This window comes from Thermobia domestica, chromosome 13 (genome assembly GCF_964235325.1).
Source record: "Thermobia domestica chromosome 13, izTheDome1.hap1.1, whole genome shotgun sequence".
Classification (NCBI taxonomy): domain Eukaryota; kingdom Metazoa; phylum Arthropoda; class Insecta; order Zygentoma; family Lepismatidae; genus Thermobia; species Thermobia domestica.
Genome location: NC_137466.1, coordinates 48,773,402 through 48,794,086, shown reverse-complemented (window position 1 = coordinate 48,794,086; position 20,685 = coordinate 48,773,402). Strand labels below are relative to the sequence as shown.

At 35.4% G+C, this 20,685-nt stretch overlaps 1 protein-coding gene across 3 annotated transcripts in view; it reads right to left on the bottom strand.

The window, feature by feature from the left end:
* Positions 1-20,685, bottom strand: part of LOC145668129 (atrial natriuretic peptide receptor 1) — a 2,711,550-nt gene that overhangs the window by 197,411 nt on the left and 2,493,454 nt on the right. For all 3 annotated transcript variants that reach the window (XM_081735691.1, XM_081735693.1, XM_081735692.1), the window contains one exon: positions 6,461-6,584. In XM_081735691.1, the coding sequence (XP_081591817.1) occupies positions 6,461-6,584 (124 nt within the window). The remainder of the gene's footprint in view (positions 1-6,460; positions 6,585-20,685) is intronic.

The window sequence follows — 20,685 nt, the reverse complement described above, 5'->3', positions numbered from 1 at the left end:
AATAAAAAGAAACTCCATAACTTAGAGAAATACGATTGGGGTCCTACAAACCCCAGTGTGTACTTTGTGTATAAGAAAATAAGTGTGTACGTGCAGGGATATATATATATATGAGAAATCGACTACTGCACTGCTTGCATACGCGTAGGTAAGATATACATACTGTCTACTGAAGAACCGTAATGAACAAGGTGCGACCAATCACGTATTCCACAAATGTTCCATGATCGATGTGTTAGATGACTGAAGGTCTGGGAAGCAGCAGTACCTCTCGTTTCTTGAAAAAAAGCTTCTTGAAAGCACTGAGACATAAATGGATAGGTATGCTGAAGTGCGACCGTCCGGAGGTGCCTGAAGGAATGGTAACCCATAACCTTGGCCTCGGCAATGGAAGAGTTACAATTGAAGTTACCCTCAACAGTCTTCTCAGAAACCAAACCGGAAACAACACTATACGCCAAGACCACCACTGCTTGAACAACAGGTTTTTCTTTCAGGTATTTGTGCAATTTGGCCTGTCTTCTGGTCCTATTCTTAATATATCTAGGCAGGGGCGCCGTAACCGGGGGGCAGTTGCCCCTCCTGAAATTTTCAGAGAGGGCAAGATACTCGTTTTGCCCCCTCAGTTTCAGACTGTTAAAACATCACGCAACACTGATTATAAGAACTAAATTTTGCTTTTTATGGTAATGTGAAAAAATTCTCTATTCCAGATTCATCTTTCTCTTTGAAACAAGGGACCGGGCGTTTTTTCTGCCCCCATGTTAGACAGAAAGAGTTAGGAAAAAGAATTGAAAAATCTCTTTATTTCCATTGGTGTACATTCTCAAAACACTGTAAATTCTTTAAAAATTGTTGTTTAAGTAATCGTAAATCTGCAATATGAAACGAGTCGTCGAGCGAGATTTTAAACTTTGAAAAATATAACAGTTTAAAGGAGTAACAGGACATTTAGGGCCTACATTTAGGGCCTAAATACATTTTCAACAAAGTGAAATTAATGTTCTTACAAACAATATGCAGAGTGCAGTAAGTTTTATAGTGAGGAGGAAAAATGTATAAGGTAGGATTAATAATTCAGAGCACATGAAAAATGCGAACTCCATTGTCGTTCCGTTCGTTTAACCCTTTCACTACCATTTTTTTTTCGGAGTGAAAAACATTAATATATGGCTGCTTTAAGTTGTTTTCAAACATATAAATCTATATATAAAAACATTTTCCGCCGTTTCGTTTTTCGACGTGGGAAGGGCGAGATATTATGTATCCCATTGATATTTTTACGTGGAACCTATATGTCCCAGTGCTAATGACATGAATGATCATCTTGTATTTTCAATTATGATACGTATATTGCCCACTACTGTTTATTTGATAATGTTCATAACAATTCTGTGAACCATTAGCAGGCTTCTCTTTACTAGTGGAACATCGATTCATAGCAATAACATGCGGTAAAGTATCACGGGTCCTCTGAGAATGTATCGTGGGACACATATGTCCCAGTGGTAGTGAAAGGGTTAAGATTGAGTGCAGAAACGGAACACCTGTTTCAGCTCTCCTTTCAGATCAAGTTCGTAAACAACAATAAGGAAGACAGTCGCTGCTTGTAATAATTAGTAGTCTGCAGTGGTCAAGCAATCAGTGGACATTTGCAGAGTACGGATAATTTGATGTTGCTCCTTGCTGAAAGAAAAATGGATGTGCCTGTTCTCAATTAATGGATTAATCGACGTGATAACTGGCTTAGTGCTGATTGAAAGAATGAAATTTTAAAGATTGTGGGACATGCAATATAGAGAGACTTGGTAGCAGAAGTTAGAATCTGCATTTTATGCAATCATAGCCGACTCCACGACTTATATTTCAGAGGAAGAACAGTTATCTCTGTGTGCGCTGTTCTTTCCTTAAAATTTCTCAAAATATTTTTGGGAATGATCATCCCACATGGCACAAACAAAATTCACGATCAAAGATATTCTAACGAAACTTAACCTAAATGCAGAAAATATACGCGAATAGTGTAATGATGGTGCAGCTATTATGTCAGGACGAGTGAATGGTGTGCAGAAGATAATTTCGACTCAACATCCGAAAGCTGTATACATTCATTGCAATAATCATGCATTAGATCTTCCATTGCAGGAAGTAGCACGAAAATGCGACTCTTTGTGTGACGTACGGGCCATAGTGAAAGACGTTTGAAACATCAACCTGGATTCTGCAAAACGATAGACAACATACGCCGGCATTGTTCTTGAGCCCTGTAAAACTATCAACAAAAGTAATCCTAAACATTTGCTGCCTCTTTGTCCAACTCGAGCTCCTTCGTGGCTAAGCGGTTAGCGTACGCGCCTTTGGCGTGGGAGACCCGGGTTCGATTCCCGGGGGGCTCATGTGGTTCGGATTCCACGTTAATCAGTAGGTCCACGTCTCATATAGCCTCGCTGCTGAACGGGACGTAAAACTCAACAACTCAACTCAACTCAACTCTTTGTCCAACTCGCTGGTGTGTTAGGCGAAAATCTCTAATCAGATTTCAATCTACTACAAACGAATTCAAATCACGTTGGAAAAGAATCATCAGTAATACAAGCGGTCCAAATGATGATCAAAAAGTAATTCTAAAAGGGTATTGAAAGTAATGAACAAATTCGGAATGATATTTTTTTCTGATAGTCAATATACGTGTTTTTGTACCTTGCTGACAACTGGCGAAAGTGCTTCAAAATTCTGAAGCTTCTGCTTCTGGAGCTAAAAGAGCAGCAGCAATTCTATCTAGAGGATACTCTGGGAAACCTACAAACGGACAGTGCATTTGAAAGCATCTATAAGTAAGCAAAGGAAAATGCAGACAGACCACACTTAAAATTGCCCACTTCATCAAGATCAAACAGACCATCAATCAGGTTGGAACAGACTGATAACCCTTCTATAGCATCTACCCTAGAACCTGTATCAGATCTTCCAAAAATGTACTTCGAAGTCATTGACTATTTGTTGAATGAAGTGCAGCGTTGTTTCAATCAACCAAACCTCAAACTACTCATAAAACTCTAGAAGATACTTTGTGAAGGAGCTATATGTGCTGGTGGCCCTCTCTCAAGAGATTATTTGAAGCAGGAATTGGGAGTTTACGCGTCGGATTTTAACCTGGATAGATTATGAGCTCAGCTCAGGCTGCTTCCACCTACTTTGATGACGACTGAGGCGCTGACGACCACCAGAATATTAAAAATTATTAGTGCTGCAACCCCAACTGTTCGCAGCCTTCTCGACCAAATTGTTCGTCTAGGGACTGTCGTTCTGACTATGCCATCTTCTTGAGCATTTGCGAAACACCATTCAGCTGTTTGCGTCGTCTAAAGACATATTTGAGGACGTCCATGATGCAGGAAAGATTGGCTCATCTGCGGTTGTTGCATATGTGTAGCGACCAGACTTACATTTAAACATCATTGCAAGAGAATTCATATCAAAGACAAGCGAAAGAAAAGATACTTTTGGTCAGTTTTGAAAAGAAATAAATGTAGAATTACGTAAGCGGAAATGTTATGCGTTATATAATCAATTATTTAAATTACAAAATAGCACTTAAAATTCAACATAAACATGAATTATTCCTTATTAATTGTGTCGTACTTCATTAGTGTGAAGTGAAGTGAATATAATGAGATTAGGAAGAGAGGTGAATGTAATAACAAACTGGATATACTGAAGTAAGTGTAGTAAAAAATACAAATAACTTTGGGTAATTAGTGTAATTGAATTTTCTATATAAATTTTATGAAGTCTTTAATGAAAATTCCATTTTTCCATTTCTGGCACGAAGTCAAGGAGGTAGAAAAAATATATTTTCTTATTTTTTACTTGATTATATAGTCTGTTTTATAATGTTCAAGTTACTTTCTACTACAAAGTGCTACAAAGTTTGTAGTTCTAAATAGCAATTTCTAATATTACAGTGTACTGCAACACTAGAACAGGATTTTTAAAAATATAATTTTAATTTTCTCGTTTCCAAGTAATTTAAACAGCTTTAAGATTCTTTAATAGTGTCCGTGTGACCTTGTCCAATACAGTTAAATATATGTACCAGTATATAAAACGGTAAAAATTGTACTTACGAATAGTCATTGTAAGCAGTACAAATTTTACAATTTTATGTTTTTAATTCTGATCTCAGTGGTTGAAAATTTCTGCACTAGACCAAAACTCAGCACAGAACTGACACGGGATTAATTAATCTAAAGATGTAAACTAAGATGCCTCTCATAGATGGAAATCACTCTCACAGAACTGTTTACAGCTTCATTATATTATTATTATTATTAACCAATCAAATCAAATTATTGTTACATTACAAACATATATTTGTATTATCTTACCTATGTTACATTCCCGTGTCTATTTTCAAGACAGCGGTTTGCCCCCCAGCTGAAAAATACTTCCGACGCCACTGTATCTAGGTATATATAGGGTGCAAAATTTCAAAGTCAGACGCACTCGCCAATCCAAAAATCATGGTTGCCAGTATCTCTCACGTACAACATATGAGATCCTCACCCACCTACACATACGCACACGGCCTTTGGTTTGACAAAGAAAGAGATTACATCAGGGCATAAAATTTCGAAACCAGACAATTAGATTCAGGATAATCAATTTTGAATTGAACAATTCATATACATGTTAAAAATATTTTACATTAAGTTGTGACAGAAACCATTTCTACTAACATTGGTCGCAAGCTCTAAATTTCTAGTCGCCAATGGCAACCTGGTGACCGGAAATTTTGCGCCATATATATATATAGTCCTATTTATTCTTAATTTCTTTCAATAAATTATCATCGATTTCCTTGTTTCGTTTACCTTAATTTTAACTGGTGCACTTACGAATACTTGTATATGACCTATTGTGTTCTGATAAAATGGATTTTTAAAAAAATCTTCCGTGGACAATCTAATGATTTGTTAATGTTTTTACTCATTCCTACCCGTATAATTCTTCACACCTATTGTGAAACTGATTTGCTGAAATTCTTATGTTAATTTGTAGTTTCTGTTGGTGAAGATATATTGATTGATGATTAATTATGCCTGGTTGTGACTGTATGCAGCTCCAATGTCAATATCTGTTACCGTAGAGTATGAATACTGTGATATCTGCGTAGTGGTTAAGCTGTGTAGTGGGGCATCCACTAATTTATTTATATCACAAAAGTCAAGATTGCATATTGTAGCCAATGGTGTCTCACACAATCACACTCACTACGCTATTCGTCTTGTATGACGTTCGACAATTCCTGTTGGCAGATTGCTCTCAGCATGATAGTGTCTAATGAGTATACGACCATCAGTATGGGAAAGGATGAAGAGAGACTCGTTCGAAAATATAACTATCCATCACTTAATATGACAATGACGGTGTGCACGTGCCTACTATATCATGAAGCGTTTGTGTTTCTGGACCAATAAAAGAATATGCACGGCCAGGCCAAGGTTCACCAGGTGAATTCGAACCGTCGGCGTAGACAAGTCCATACCTTTTACAGTGCTCCAAAATTGAGCTTACAGTTTGGACGATGCTGTACAACTCGCCTCGCTCCCAAAAAATCTGTGTTGTCGCATGCACGTTCCATTGCCAGATTGGGGCTATGTATGAATCTCTTTGTTAATACTTCCACAAAGGCATAATTAGTATGGAAACAGCCTTCCTTATATTACATACATATGTGTATGTTACCTTCGTCAGCTATATGTTATATACGTCCACTTGTAAGTGAGATCCTGACCGCCTAGATTGTTTCATACAGTAAATATGTATAGATGGAACACGTACAGAAAGTATTATATAACATACGTTTTTAGCTATACGTTTGCTGTACGTTAATTCCAAAAACTACAGGATTTACAAATGTAACATACGATTTTACGTATGCCACATAATTTTTTCCCAGTGTATAATGACTAAATAAACGTACAGTCTGAATTAAATTTATGAGCATTAATGAAATATATTTTTACAAGTAGTCATATAAACAATGGAAATAGTAACCATATTGAACTTGGTACAGTCAGTTAATTACTTATATTAAAAAATTAAAAGATTTAATAGAATGGATAAAATAAGATTGAATATTTTTTCTACATGTTACTAAGTGACGTTCTTTCAATCAGATAACTGTATTATCTCCAGGCTAAATGGTTACTGTTATTTCCCTTGTAGTGAGAAAGCAGGCTTCGATCCTCCTTAATGCGAATATATAAAAATCGGATCCTACGTTAAGCTAAAAGTTAGATGATTTTGCTGCTAGAAACAGACAAATAGCCATAGATTAAGAAAATGTGTATAAAGAAGATAAAACAGGACTTGGTTTTGTTCATAGTTATACATATGCTATAAATTCTGCAATTAAATTCAAGCTAAGGCTCTACGTAAAAGAGATATGACGTACCTCCATTGGCGTACTTTCCGCTGAGAGAGAAGTGAAACCAACAATGTCACTGAAGTAGATAGTAACGCTGTCATACGATTCCGCAACTACGGACTGACCAAAAATCAGCTGTGTCGCAACTGACCTGAAATTAGAAAACAAAAAACCAGTCAATCATAGCTACATGATCATAGATAAAATTAATTTTCAAAATTTGCCTATTCAGTTTTAAATTAATTTTAAAATAATGATCACTATTGAGATTCTAATATTTTTCTCTGAGTGTTATGTTCAAAGGTAGATCCTAACCCATTTACCTAACTGGTTAGGCGGGGTACGTAGTAGCAGAAGAGACCATTAATCCACGTAGGAGTAGGTGGGACAGTTACGTAGGAGTAGGTGGGACAGTTAATCCAGTTACGTAGGAGTAGGCGAGATCGTTAATCCAGTTACGTAAAAGTGGGCCGGACCGTTAATTCAGTTACGTAGGGGTAGAGTGGCCAGAGTCTACCCTCTGTGGCTCAAAATAGTAAGCAAAACTTAAAATGTTGGAGCTCGACTGAAGGAATAAATTGAAAATTAGGTAAGGGACTGTAAGAACTGTATAGTTATCAGAGACGATAGTGGTAAGGAACCAAACATGTTTTGGGTGCCGGTTCCAGAATCCAAATAAACGTTTTAATTCGCTTTGTTTTGAGAAAAAAGACCGAAATACATATCGATATATCGGTACTATTCACGGAACTGAAAACCACTATTCGACGTGCTTTGGGAAGGGTATTGAAATAATTGCAACATATCAATTCTGTTTACAAAACCGAAAACCATAATTCAGTGTGTTTCCAGAAGAGAACCAAAATCTCCTCTGAGATCATCATTCATAAATTTCGTTACTAGATACAAACGACGTTGAGCAACTGTGAAAGGATAACTCGATGGAACCATCTACAGCAGTTATTTTTGCTACAAAACCCATTTTGCTTCCAGCAAACACAAACGCAAATCAACATATTAGCTGAACTCCAAGCAGACTCTGAATACCAAAAAAGTACACCCTCCTTGTAAAGAACTAATACGACACTAATTAATCTCGAGACTAACGCTTGACTAACGAATTCTCTCTGAATACTACGCATAAAGCTAAACTAAATTTGTTCAAATTTATAAAATATGTAAAGAGGCTAAGTACAAAACTCTACTACTTAACTGCCCTACATCTTACTGGATCCTCACAAATATTTTCTTTCCCCGTTACCTAATTTGCTGGTTATCTATGCGCAGAAAATCTTTCCTTTCCTTTTCATCTTTGCCGAGTTGCAAGTTTATGGTCATATTGAAATTAGGCATGATGGTACGTATCTAATTATCCACGTTTGAAATCTATGTTAGAAAAACATTTGAAGATCCAAAGACAATATTTATAACATGAATATTGTACGAAAGAGAAAGGAAAATAATACAAATAAAACTATGGAACTGTAATGTAACTTGACAAATAAAGCATTACAATTTTATGTGAAAATAAACATTTTTATATTAAGATATGATGCAAACACCTGAAAGAATATTTGTAATATTATGTAGGTAGAGTCAATAACGTATACGGGAATTTAGTCGTTTACCTTTTTATTATGAAGATCTCGTATATAATTATCATACAAAGTCACAACATCTTTCTCTAAGTCTCTAATCACTCTAAATAAATGTTTTCAGTTTTGGATAAGAAGGGCTCCCTCGGTGTATAATGTTGCCTCGGGTTGATAAGAAGGTGTCCTAGTCCAAAGCTGCCTCAGATGAATTGTTGAATCCGTAGCCCATAGCGGCTTCAGGGGTAGGTTTTGTAGGTTACGTCTTCGTAACCCATAGTGGCCTCGGGAGTAGGTATTGTATGTGGATGACTAGAACAAGGCACTGAAGACTTCTTAGTCCTGATGTCCTCTTTTATAGATGTCCTTGGAGGGAGAATCTGTGAAGGGGTTGTCGGATTTTTTCGTGGTTCTCCGTGTCCTCTTCGTCTGTTTCTGAAAGTATAGTTTCCTTCTGTCGTCTGCCACCATTTATTTACAATTCGTGAAAACACGTGCTGATAGTAAAAACATATGGCTTATACGCAGTACATGTGGATGTGCGGATCTTGAAACATAAACTTGGGAGCTTGAATTCTCTCCCTTTGATGAGATCCTGCGTACGCCGCTATGAGACACATCAGTGTTTTGTTTTGCAACATATATTACAAAGTAAGTGAACTAAATTGATTGGTATAATCATAACGATTAGACATTATAAAGAGTAAATTGAGAGAGGGGGGGAATATACCTTAGAGTAAAAACGTTCACTTCTGGTGCAAAAGGTTCTCATTCGATCCCTGGTCATGTGAATTTTTAATAAATAAGCTTACTCTATCACCATTGGCTTGCATATATCGAATGTTAAATAACATGCAAGAATTTATTTCATTTCACATTGAGCATGCTAAAAGCACGAAACATCTATATTTTAATGGTAAAGTGTATGATACCTATTTGAGAGATAATAGCAAGTATCGCAAACTATAAGAATCGATTTAGATGTAGGAAGAGTGAGTAGATTATTACCAAAAAAAATACAAATATAAATAAAGGAAAATATGTTGCACATTAAACTCGATAAGTTGGATTTTATTATATGGGATGTTATATCACTTCCCATTCAATTAGCGAGAGATATAAGCTGTACTGGGTGTCAACGGAGAAGGATTGCAGTATGAAGGGTTACGAAAAGTTTAACAGATCTTTTAATATTCTATGAAATTTAGTACATACCTTACAATTAACCGGAACTTGAGATTCAGATTTCTAAAATAATCTTTCTTAATGACTTATATTCCTGGATACGGCAATTATGTGGTGATTAACACATAGGCTTTTTAAACTTGATTTACTTATTTATGATTTTCATACCTTAAGTGATCCTCACGTTATTGTATCAAAATGTCAATTTGAATATTGATATTCATTAAAAAATAGCATTTCCTACTGTTATTTTGGCTTTAAGACGCATATATAAGCAACTCTGGAATTAACTTCTCAGTTAGTATTCTGGATTCAAGTTCTATATAACCAGGACGCATCTTCAAATAAAGATGCTAAGTGTTGCAAAAATGACTAATTTTGGCCGATCATCCATAATATCACCATCAAAACAATAGTTGAATTTTGCAAGTATTAATCATAATAAACAAACATTCTGAAAAAACTCAGAGCAAGCATCTTAATTTCCTTAAAGCTAATGGTAATCTACTTTAAAATGCTAGATTACTCAGAAAAGAACCTGGTCTATATTTTATCTGCATTTTTAGTGGGCGATAAATCACCGTTTCTGAACACTTAAGTACGGACTATTTGTTTTCTGTTTATAAGAAATACATGTATGAACAACGTCTTTTGATTCAGAAAGCGTGCTGAAGCTATGTAATATCATTTCGTTCCTTACGATGCTCCAGAGAGCCTCCGCGAGTTACTTTTAGAACCTGCTACATATATACTTAAAGAAAGGAAACGATAACAAATGATATTATTATGAGGCAGGTCTGATATGAACAACGTGTAGTAATTTATACCTTTCCCTTTTAACCTTGTAAGATGCGGAACCAGGTGAAGAAACAACCGCTGTTACGACGCCATAAAATCTCTTGGCTTATCTATTGAACCAGCGGTAAAAATATAGTCGTAATTTCAGTCGGAATGAAGAAGGATCATCATCAGTTTCTCCAGATGCGTTTTCACGTAAAGAGAGCTATTGTTTAATGAATTCTACATCAACTTAAAAAAAACAGTTCCTTTTAAATATTCAGTTTTTACCTCGTTTGAGGAACTTGTATGCTCATACATAACTTCGACATAAGAGCACCAATTCTGATAATTCTTTATTTGAAAGAGCATATTTTTCTGGTGATCCTACATGAATTTCATAAGAGATTCTTTTATTTTTTCTAAAAAAACAACAACAAAGAAGTAAATTACAAAGAATAGTGTACATCGTACGGGATCAATGGATTTCATCAAACCTTGATCAGATTTGGTATAATGTGGGACCGCAATGAACTTCATGGGAGTATTAAAAGAAAATTCGTTAACCCAAGCGCTAGTCACGCAATCAATTAAAGTCGTATTAGTTCTGTACTAAGGAGGGTGAACTTTTTGGTATTCAGAGTCTGCTTTGAGTTCAGCTAATAAGTTGATTTAGGTATGTTTAACTAATATAACCCCAACACATCGGGTGAGAAAATTAATGTGGCAACTACGGAAATCTTGACATGCGTTGTCTGTACAAATGAAAATACATGAAAGACGAAATTCTAAATGTTCTCTTTGTGGTTTGACGTCACAACAACTTATAGTTACGAAATCGAATTTTAAGTAACGTATTCATTTCTGAGGGATGTATTTATGGCAGAAATAAGTAGAAATCAATTAATATTAGCGACAATAGAAGGATTGTGTTGTAGGTATAAGGGGAGGTAGTTTATCGATCAGTTGTATGTATCCCTCAGAAAACTGGAAATTTTCTACTCATCTCTCATTGTTCACTTCAAGAAATAGTTCTGCTATTGTAGAGGACTCGGCTAAATAGCTTTTTTTTATAGTTAATTCACTCGATGAGGTGAAAGCAAAGGAAGAAAGACAGGCAATTAATTGCCTTTGAATTCGCATAATGTAAGCTTATTGTGGCTAAACCAGGGTACCTTCAGCTCTAAATTAATTAGTTTACATATGATTAACTTACTACTACGGGAATCAACTACTACGTGCTAATAAGGGAATCTGAATACACTTCTGAAAGCCATGCGTTAGTCAAACCCTTAGAATGGTGCTAATCATATGTCAAAACCACTCTGCACAATGAAATGAAATGAAAATGTCTTTATTGAAGCGGGCGAGGTTCAGCCATGGCTGCTCTACCACCTAACCCTTGTCAAAATAATACAATATTAAACATTACACATCAAATGGAACGAAAGAGAAAAGAAAAGAAAAAAAGTAAAAATTAGACCTACAGTACACGTAAAAGAATAAATCAGAAAATAAACAAGTCACATAAGCAATAAAAAAAAAGTATCGATATTGTTGGATTTAGCTAAGTTGTTACATAAAACTGTACATGTCGTAAATGCCAGAGGCCAGTCGCTGGGATTTCATCAAATGTGATTTTAATAAATTTCGAAGTGAACTAAATGACTATTTCCGTGAGTGCATTTGGTATCGCATTCCATACTCTCGGACCTGCTCTAGAAAATGATCCTTAAATTATCTTCAGGTTAAGTCTTTGTACATTGAATTTCTCACTGTTACGCGTAACGTGAGAGTGAATTTGTGACCGCTTTGTAAATTTACAATATAAATATTGTGGGGATTGAGTTTTAAGGATTTTATATATCAGACAACTATAGCACAGGTATCTTCTTCTCGACATTGTTAAAATGTCGTTTCTATTTAGCACTGGTAGGATGTGTTCCAATTTCTTTAAGTTAAAGGCAGACCTAATGCACCAGTTCTGTATTTTCTGTATAGTTTTAGAATTGTAAACGGAGGGAGATGGTCCATATACAGCAACACAGTAGTCTACTAACGGTAAAACAAGAACTTCTATGAGATATAATTTCATAACCTGAGATAAAAAGTATTTGGCTTTGTAAAGTCGACGTAATAAAACAATAGCTCTATTACACTGAATAGATATATGATTATTATAATTAAGTTCGTTATCCAATATGAGTCCTAAACTTTTCACATGGGTAGAGTAAGAAATATGTCCATAATTTTTATTTTTAGATCCGCTGCCTTGAATTTACTCAATTGTTGTGAGGTTCCTATAATCGTAAGTGTACACTTACTGAGGTTGATGACAAGACCGTTATCGGTACACCATTCAGATATAGAGGCCTAATCTCTATTAACAAGTTCTACAGTTTGTTCAATATTTTGTGGTGATGACATGATGCAAAGTTGTGTGTCATCCGCGTAGTAATGCACAGTAGAGTATTTAATGGAATCTATGAGGTCAGGAATGTAAATAGAAAATGAAAGGGGACCCAAGATTGATCCTTGAAGTACCGGTACTCCTTTGATTATAACGAGGGACGAAGATAAGGGATTTTGAGCTGTCCTAAGATATACTTGTTGCTTCCTGCCTAGTAAGTAGCTTTCAATCCAGTTTAAAACGGAGTCAGAGAATTTGTAATACCTTAGTTTAACCGACAACAGGTTATGATTAACTAGATCGAAAGCCTTGGTTAGGTCTAAGAGGACTAAGAGGAGTTTCCTTCCAAAATAATCCACTGTACCAAGACTTATGGACCACCCTGTACATTAACTGTGTTCAAGCAAGAAAATTATACGATATATTTAAAATAAACAGCTAGTTCTATTTTAAGTAAGAACTCAAGAGACTGGGAATATTAAAATCTGTTTTTGCAAAGTAAAATATTGAGTTCTTTCTAAATCCACATCACTTCTCTCCGTCATGCCTCGGAAGTAGCCTAGTGCTTTTTTTCATTTCAGGTTTAAACTGAAGAGTAGCACAAGCACCAATATAACAACTAATCGACTTATTTTGATTCGTAACAACAGTTCATACAATAAGGCAACAAGTAACACAGTGACTGGAACGTCTTGTACATATAACTAAATCAGGAGATGCATAGACTGGAAATTTACAATACAACACGTGATTTATGTATTGTGAGTTGTATTGGGTATAGATTTGTTAAACTTAAGTATCTAGATGAAAAATACGAAAATGGAGGAAAAAGAAGCTGTTTGTCGTTTATTTAGTGCTCTTTATTTATTTATTTATTTGAGAAAGAAGAAAGATTCTGAAGATCTAGCAAAACAAGATGTGTGTTTACTGTTATCGGAAAACGGAACATCCAGCATTAATCACTTTAAACTCGAATAAGTTATGACTCATATTACAGGACGGATGAGTATCGTATATTATTGGGGTATATAACTGCGCCATCAGACGTTCCGAATTTGTCCTATTGAATGTAATAATTGATATCCATACTGTTCAGACTTAATTTCTTTCAGATACCGATGCAACATGATAACTCAATCAACATATTCACAAGGTCTCGTAGCTTCAGATTAGCACCAATTTCAATCTGTAACGGAGGAAAGCTCCAAGTGCCCGGAAACCTACGAAATCCATCTTGATCCATTTATTTTCCGGAAATACGCCAATTTGTGGGAGGATGGAATGCAGAGCAGCCACGCAGATGGCGACAGGGATCTACGTAGATAATTAAACGTATGTCATACATATGACAATATTTTTACCTAATCTGCTATAAAAGTTTTTGTTACAATTGCGTTTCGTTCGCCTAGTAAGTTTTTAAAAGTAGTTTTATACAGCATTACGGATACATAGCAACCGATGTCAAGTAGTGTTAAATATAGCCAGATTCAGACATCCTCATCATTGGTACTATCCAGGTACTTTTGACACTGGCGGGCGGCGTCCATCCAATGTCATCATGACAATTGATACGCTACTTGAATGAAAGGGCTACTTGTAAAAAAAAGTTATGATAATGAAATAATTTTGTAAAAGATTTTTTTGAAGAGTAACAAGCAAATAATTTAGCTTTGGGAGTGTATAAATTATTACATGATAATAACAGAAACTTTATTTACGTTAATTAATTCTAAAATTCCTTTCTCTAGGGAAAGAGCAAAGATGCAATTTCACATATTATTTCTCAAGCGAGACAGCAAAGAAGTGATTTCACATCTGTAAGGCATTAAAATACTATTGTAAAAATTAGTTGTAATACTTCAATACTGTAATTGGCAATCTACCTGAATTAATCCCAATTACATCCCAAAGTTACATTTTTCTCGCACTATTTTTAACACTTTCCCATTGGTTACTCGTTCAACTAAGCTTATCCTCTTCGTTCTTCTCTTCAATTATTACATTTCAAAAGCTTTGTCTTTTTTTCGTCACTTTAGCGTAGCATTCATATTTCTGCACCACGGAGTACAACACTCCACACGAAATGAATAAGTACGATTTCTATTATGTTAAATCAGAAATGTCGATTCGAAGTATAGATAACTGTTTGAAAGAAACGAACTAATCTCTTAAGTGGATACACGTACCACAGTAGAATAATTTCTAGAATTGTTTAATTTGAGTAATCTCTTTCTATTCTCATAATTCTTTCTAAGTTCGTCTGAGAAATTCTGCTTTTTGAGTACTTTCTTTTCTTCAATTGTATATGCAGTTGTTCATCGCATGCTTCTTCTACCCACGTTACATATAAATAGTCAACGATGCCCATTGACTGAATGAGATGATAAAAAGTTAAGCTTCAACTTCATGATAAAGAAAACTTCTATATATGCGTGGTTGACAATAGGATTAAAATAATGCCTGGCTGAGATTACAGTTTACAAAGCAGTCTCTCTTTGTTTTCTGTCCCTTGCTATTTCTGGAAGTAAAATGCTGTATAAATGAATAACAAACATCCGGCACAAAGCTATGGATAAACCAACATATTAAGCATGTTAAGTCTTGGTTAATTGCTTTCCACTACCTCGATTACACAAAACGAAACAATGAAAACAGCGTACGAGTAGCCTGCATGAATACAACGTACTAAAAAGGGAAGATAATTAATGATTTATAATGTAGAGTCTGAAACTACGTGTGCTTCTATATGTAGATATGATCACATGTATTTTCTGTTTTGATTTAAAGACCTAGGATACGTAGAGTAAAGTTTATGATCATGTTTAATAAAGCGAAAGTTTTTAAAGTTAGTACCGGTATCTCTGAAAAAATTCGTAAACCACCATTCACAATTTAAGAAAAAGTTTCACATTATTTTTATTCAAGCAATAATTGAAGCGAGTAGGCTATAGCAAGCTTGTATTTTTTCGATTGTTCATAACTCTCGTAAAACTTACTCCAGCTTACGTGCTAGTAAAACACACACACACACACGTATATATATTCCTCCAACTTTCAGAAATAATATTGTTGGGGTTGAAAGCCATCAACAATAAAGTTTAAAAGTGGTAATATCCACATTAATAATAATATTATTATTATTATTATTATTATTATTATTATTAAGTATTCTGCCTTTCGGCATGTCCTGGGATTAATGAGGATTTATTATTATTATTTTTTCAATTTGTAGATTTCGGCGTGGATATGTTTCTTCCACTTTTCTCGATCTTAGCTACCTCTTTTAACTCCCAGTATTTTCTTCTAAATATTCACCTTATATTGCATTTTAATAATAATAATAATATTAATAAATAAAATTAAAAAAAAATTCTAAGTCCCTTAAAATTGCAACTTCGGCAACAACTCATTCTGAGTGAGAGAAGGGGAAGGAATGGAAAAGGAAGCAAGAATTGCGAATACAACTCACAGTTTGCTGTTTGAAATTCTCAGCTTCCCTTTTATTACTTCATATAATGATACTTTCAGTATAAAACTGTACCTTAGCATTAATGCAGAAAACTTTGTTAAAGAAAACACAGACACTTCTCGACGGAAAAAGGGATTGTGATAAAAAGAAGGGCCCGTTAAGGCGTTCGTTCTCGGTCAATACAACTCCAGTTCTCCAGTTGTTGCGATAGCCATGCTTGTTAAATAATATATTTTTGTGTTGATGCAATACTTTTGAACCTGGTTCGAATTCCACTCGATACTTTTATATTTTTATTTTGTAATTTTTCAGTTATTTTTGCCGTTCACTTTTGTAGTATATGTATTTCACGGAGGTGATGGACAACTTTCTAATTTATCCAAAAATAAGGTGTACTGGCGTGAAAGCTTTTCTGTATATCCCAATGTGATTTCTCCTTAGTGCAAATCACTTCTTGTATCGATCCGTAAGATTTTCGTAAACCTGAAAATAACTCCGGAGTAGGCCTACTAGTGTCATGAGTTCACTATCAACCCTAATACCTCCTTCATCACTACCAGAACGCAGTTCACATTATTATTATTATACATGCTTTTGGCACGGGAGACCCGGGTTCGATTCCCGATGGGAGCTCATGTGGTTGGGCGTTTATGTTGAGATGTAGGTTCACTTTTCATATAGCCTTGCTGCTGAAAGGGACGATAAACTCAAAATGAAATATATTATTATTATACGCGTCTTTGGTGTGAAAGACTCGCGTTTGATTCCCGATGGGTGCTCATGGGGAGCTACGTTAAACTGTAAGTTCACTTCTCATATGGTCTCGCTGCTGAAAGGGGCGTTAAACTCAAAATTTATTATTATTTTTAAGTGGGAAATACAAAAAAAGGTTTGAAGATACTAAGTTTGGTGAGACATTTTCTTTCCTCCCTGTTTGTTGTTATGCCTATGGACTCTGGAACATTAACTGTCTGCCGACTGTGTTCAGCATTCAGATTTGGAAACCACCCTCGTCAATATTTTCTTCTTTATCTGCCATATATTTATATCTTGAAGATTTCATCAGAGGATGTTATAACGTCTGATACAAACTGCCTATAATTTCTATAGCATACCAAAGGTCAATACTATGTCATGGATAACGTGAATGTTTTCTGAGTCAATATTATTGAAGGTGCACCACAGCGAAGGTCATTAACAATGAACGTCCGACCTTTTAGAAATCTTCAACTCAAATTCTGACAGTAGCATTCAATAATATCTAAGGATCTAAGGACTGTTACGAAACAAGTTCTTGTAAAATCAGGTGTAAATTTCCAACTCGGTAAATTTCTCGTGTAGCTATCTTGAAGAATTAATAGCTTTAAACAGTGTTTAGTAGTTTTTATCGGTTCAGGTGAGTAGGGCCACGGTTTTTACTGGACATTAGAAAAAAACACTATAAAGAGAACGATATCTTTTTTATTGAAAATGAAACTTCACAGTTTTTGTTTACAACACCATATTTCGCACCAGGATTTTCATTGGAGAAAAAATATTCAAGTGACAATTAACACACATTTTCTTTACTGTTAATGCACTCTGCTGTTCTGTTGGAGATGTTAATAAAAGTGTTTAATGAGTATCAATTTGGACAACAACGACACGCTGATGTTCTCTCAGGCTTCACAGCGTGAGCGTGCAGATTCATGGATTATCGGAAATAAATTTTATAAAAGGTAGTCCAAACTTTTAAATATAGGTCTAATATGGGCACATTAAAAGCAAAATGATAAAATATTTCATTGATATAAAAATATAATTTGACAGAAACGTGAAATATTTTGTCTAGAGTTCAATTTGTTGGTTAAGTTACTTTTAAAATGTAACGCGTTACTTCGTTATCAACTTTTCCTTATATACAGTACATGACACAAGTTATACTAGGTGATAGTTGTTACTAATATAACTTACAGTCGGTTCGGAAGTAATGCGCTAGTTGTACTACAATTTTGTAGCTCTAGCTGTAGTGGCGCTACAAGTCTAAACTTGTAGCTTGTAGCTGTAGCTGAGCTACATATTTTTTTATGGTGTGTAGCGAATTTTGCACTACAGCTACAAATAAATCTTTTCCAGGACGGAAAAATATTTTGTAACTCCAACATTTCCTCACACTTTTAGTAAATTTTTATATGATGATGATAGGGAGAATATGTGATTGTCTTCTGATTTCTGTCTCCAATTATTTTGCAAAAAATACTACAAGAAAATTTTCTGAAATTAATTTTGTGTTGACGAAGGATTAAAAGGATAGTCATGACTCTTAAATTGTACCTACATGTCATTCTAGCAGCGAAAGCCTATACATTTTTTTTGGGGGGGGGGCGGTGGTAACATATATACTTCAAGAAGAAAAGAAAAAATGCATACTGTAAAACGGGATTACTTTGCACCAGATTAAAGGAGTTTTAAAGGAAATCGCATGTAAATTACAAACGTAATGATTTAGAACGCTGTATTTTAAACATATAGCTACATACACAGTATAAGGAAAACATTTGTGCAGGTGCATTATAAATATTTAGTATAACCACAGTTATTGAAATGTAAACTTTGGTGCAAAGTAACCCCATAAGTGGAAATACTCTGAACAACATCCAAAAAAAAAAAAAAAAAAATGTATGTTCAACATACAAACACAATGTTTCTGAGCAGTGTTTTCCCTTCAGTATTTATACATTTCACTTCCTACACAAAACTGCATGCAGCGTACAAATATTGATATTAGAATGATGGTTCTGGTACCAGTACTTAGTATGAATTATCGATATTTGTAAAGAAAATTATGTATTTTCTGGTACCAGCACAGGAACCACATTCTGATAGTTTAACATATGCCCCACAAAAATGCCAACTCAGAAACAGAAAAAAAAATCACGTGAACTGACTTGCCTTGGTTACTTTTTATGTCCAAGAATATCATCCCAAATGTAATTAGTGGAATATTTACGGGGTTTGGGACTTTCAGGCTGAAGCTCACGTAAATTACATGACTTCTTTTCTTTTTTTTAAAAAAAAATCTAATGTTAGTCATTCCTATGCGTATAAGCGTCAAGCTCCTCCAAAAGTCTACTGATTTTTTTTTTTAAAACTAAGCTTTTCTGAGTGAAGTCCCTCTCAAACTAATTTCCTAGATCCGCCACTGTTCGAAATTTATTTTCCAAGAGGAAATGCATTCCGGAATTTACTATCTAAATAGACAATTTACCTAAAATTAGAAGGCAGGAGGTACCAGCAGTAGTAATTTCCTATCTTAGGGATTACTTTGGACCGGTGCGAAGTAACTCCGATTATAGGCTGAAACCACCTTCTCCCAGTTTTATCGTTTTTATGACTTTAAAACATTTTTCACTTCAATTTCAACTATTGCTTCAAAGTTCCATTATACACAGTAGTATTCTACGAAACTGACATAACTTTGACGGAAATTCTTGTAGGTGATATCTTTCAAATTTTGTCGGCCTTTACAGTGACTGTTTTTCATCTCTCTTCAACAACAAACACTGCCGGTAATTAGAGCTGAAGTTAACCGCCAATATTATAGCCAAAATACAGTTAGATGTTCTATCTTACAGTGGCAGTTGAAACTTTCTCTTTACAGTTCATGGTTTTACTGACAGAGGACTATGCAACTCTTTTCATATTTTGTGCAAAGTAACCCCGTCTCATACTGCGAAATGCAAATTCACAGACAAAGTTTTATGTCATATTTTAACCAAACTTCAAGTTCAATTCAACGCATGTGGGTGTCATGACATATATTACGATGCATGATGCCAAGTAAACTGTATTTGTGACAAGAGCTTAAGTAGCGGATAGCTGTAGAGACAGCTGTTCATTTTAAAAGTAGCCATAGCTCAGCTAATTTTCTGGGAAACTAGCTAATAGCTGTAGCGAGCTACAATTTTTATCATGTAGCTGTAGCTGTAGTGCAGCTGCTTTTGAAAATTAGCTTTTCGATCACTGCTCACACTAAAATAATATTGGCAAATGGTGAATATATAATATACTTGCCTTCTACGTGTGTCTCGGATCTATTCTCGGCGGGCTTGCTTGTCTCGATTCCAACAAGCGGTAGAAGGAAATTTTTCACCTTTTTCAGTTGGTTTTCTGGATGCTCAGAAAAATCTTAAAGTTAAGGATATGATTTAGAGTACATGTGTCATAACTAAAGGAGGGGCAAGAAAACCATGGCCCTACTCACCTGAACCGATGAAAACTACTAAACACTACTTAAATCCATTAATTGTTCAAAATAGCCTTGCAAAAACTTTATCGAGTTGGAAATAACTGATGTCAACCTGCTCGGATCAGCTCGAGTTCCGGCTCGGTTCAACTCAGCTAACAGCTCGAGCCGGCTTGATTGGAATGAGCCATTGGCTCGGCTCAGGTGAGACATCGACTCGATCCGGTTCGGTTGCGTGAGCCATCGGCTCGAGCTGGCTTGTTTGGGATGAGCCATCGACTCGGTTCAGTTCGGCCCAACTGAGTCAAAGGCTTGAGCCGGATCGGTTGGGAAAGGTGTTGGCTCGGCTCGATCGTGACTGAGCCGTGAGCCGGGCCGCTCGAGCAGTTGACAACACTACTACCTTGAACCTGAGACAAAACCGATTTGAAACCAGTAGAGAACACATCTCATCTTTACTCGCAAAATACTCATGTGAGATTGTTCGGATTAAAGTGATGGACAATGTTTCATGAAACCGAGGGCATTCTTGTGAGATAGACTCTAACAAACGGTGATACATTTTTTCACTTAAACGTCTTAATAGCTCTCATT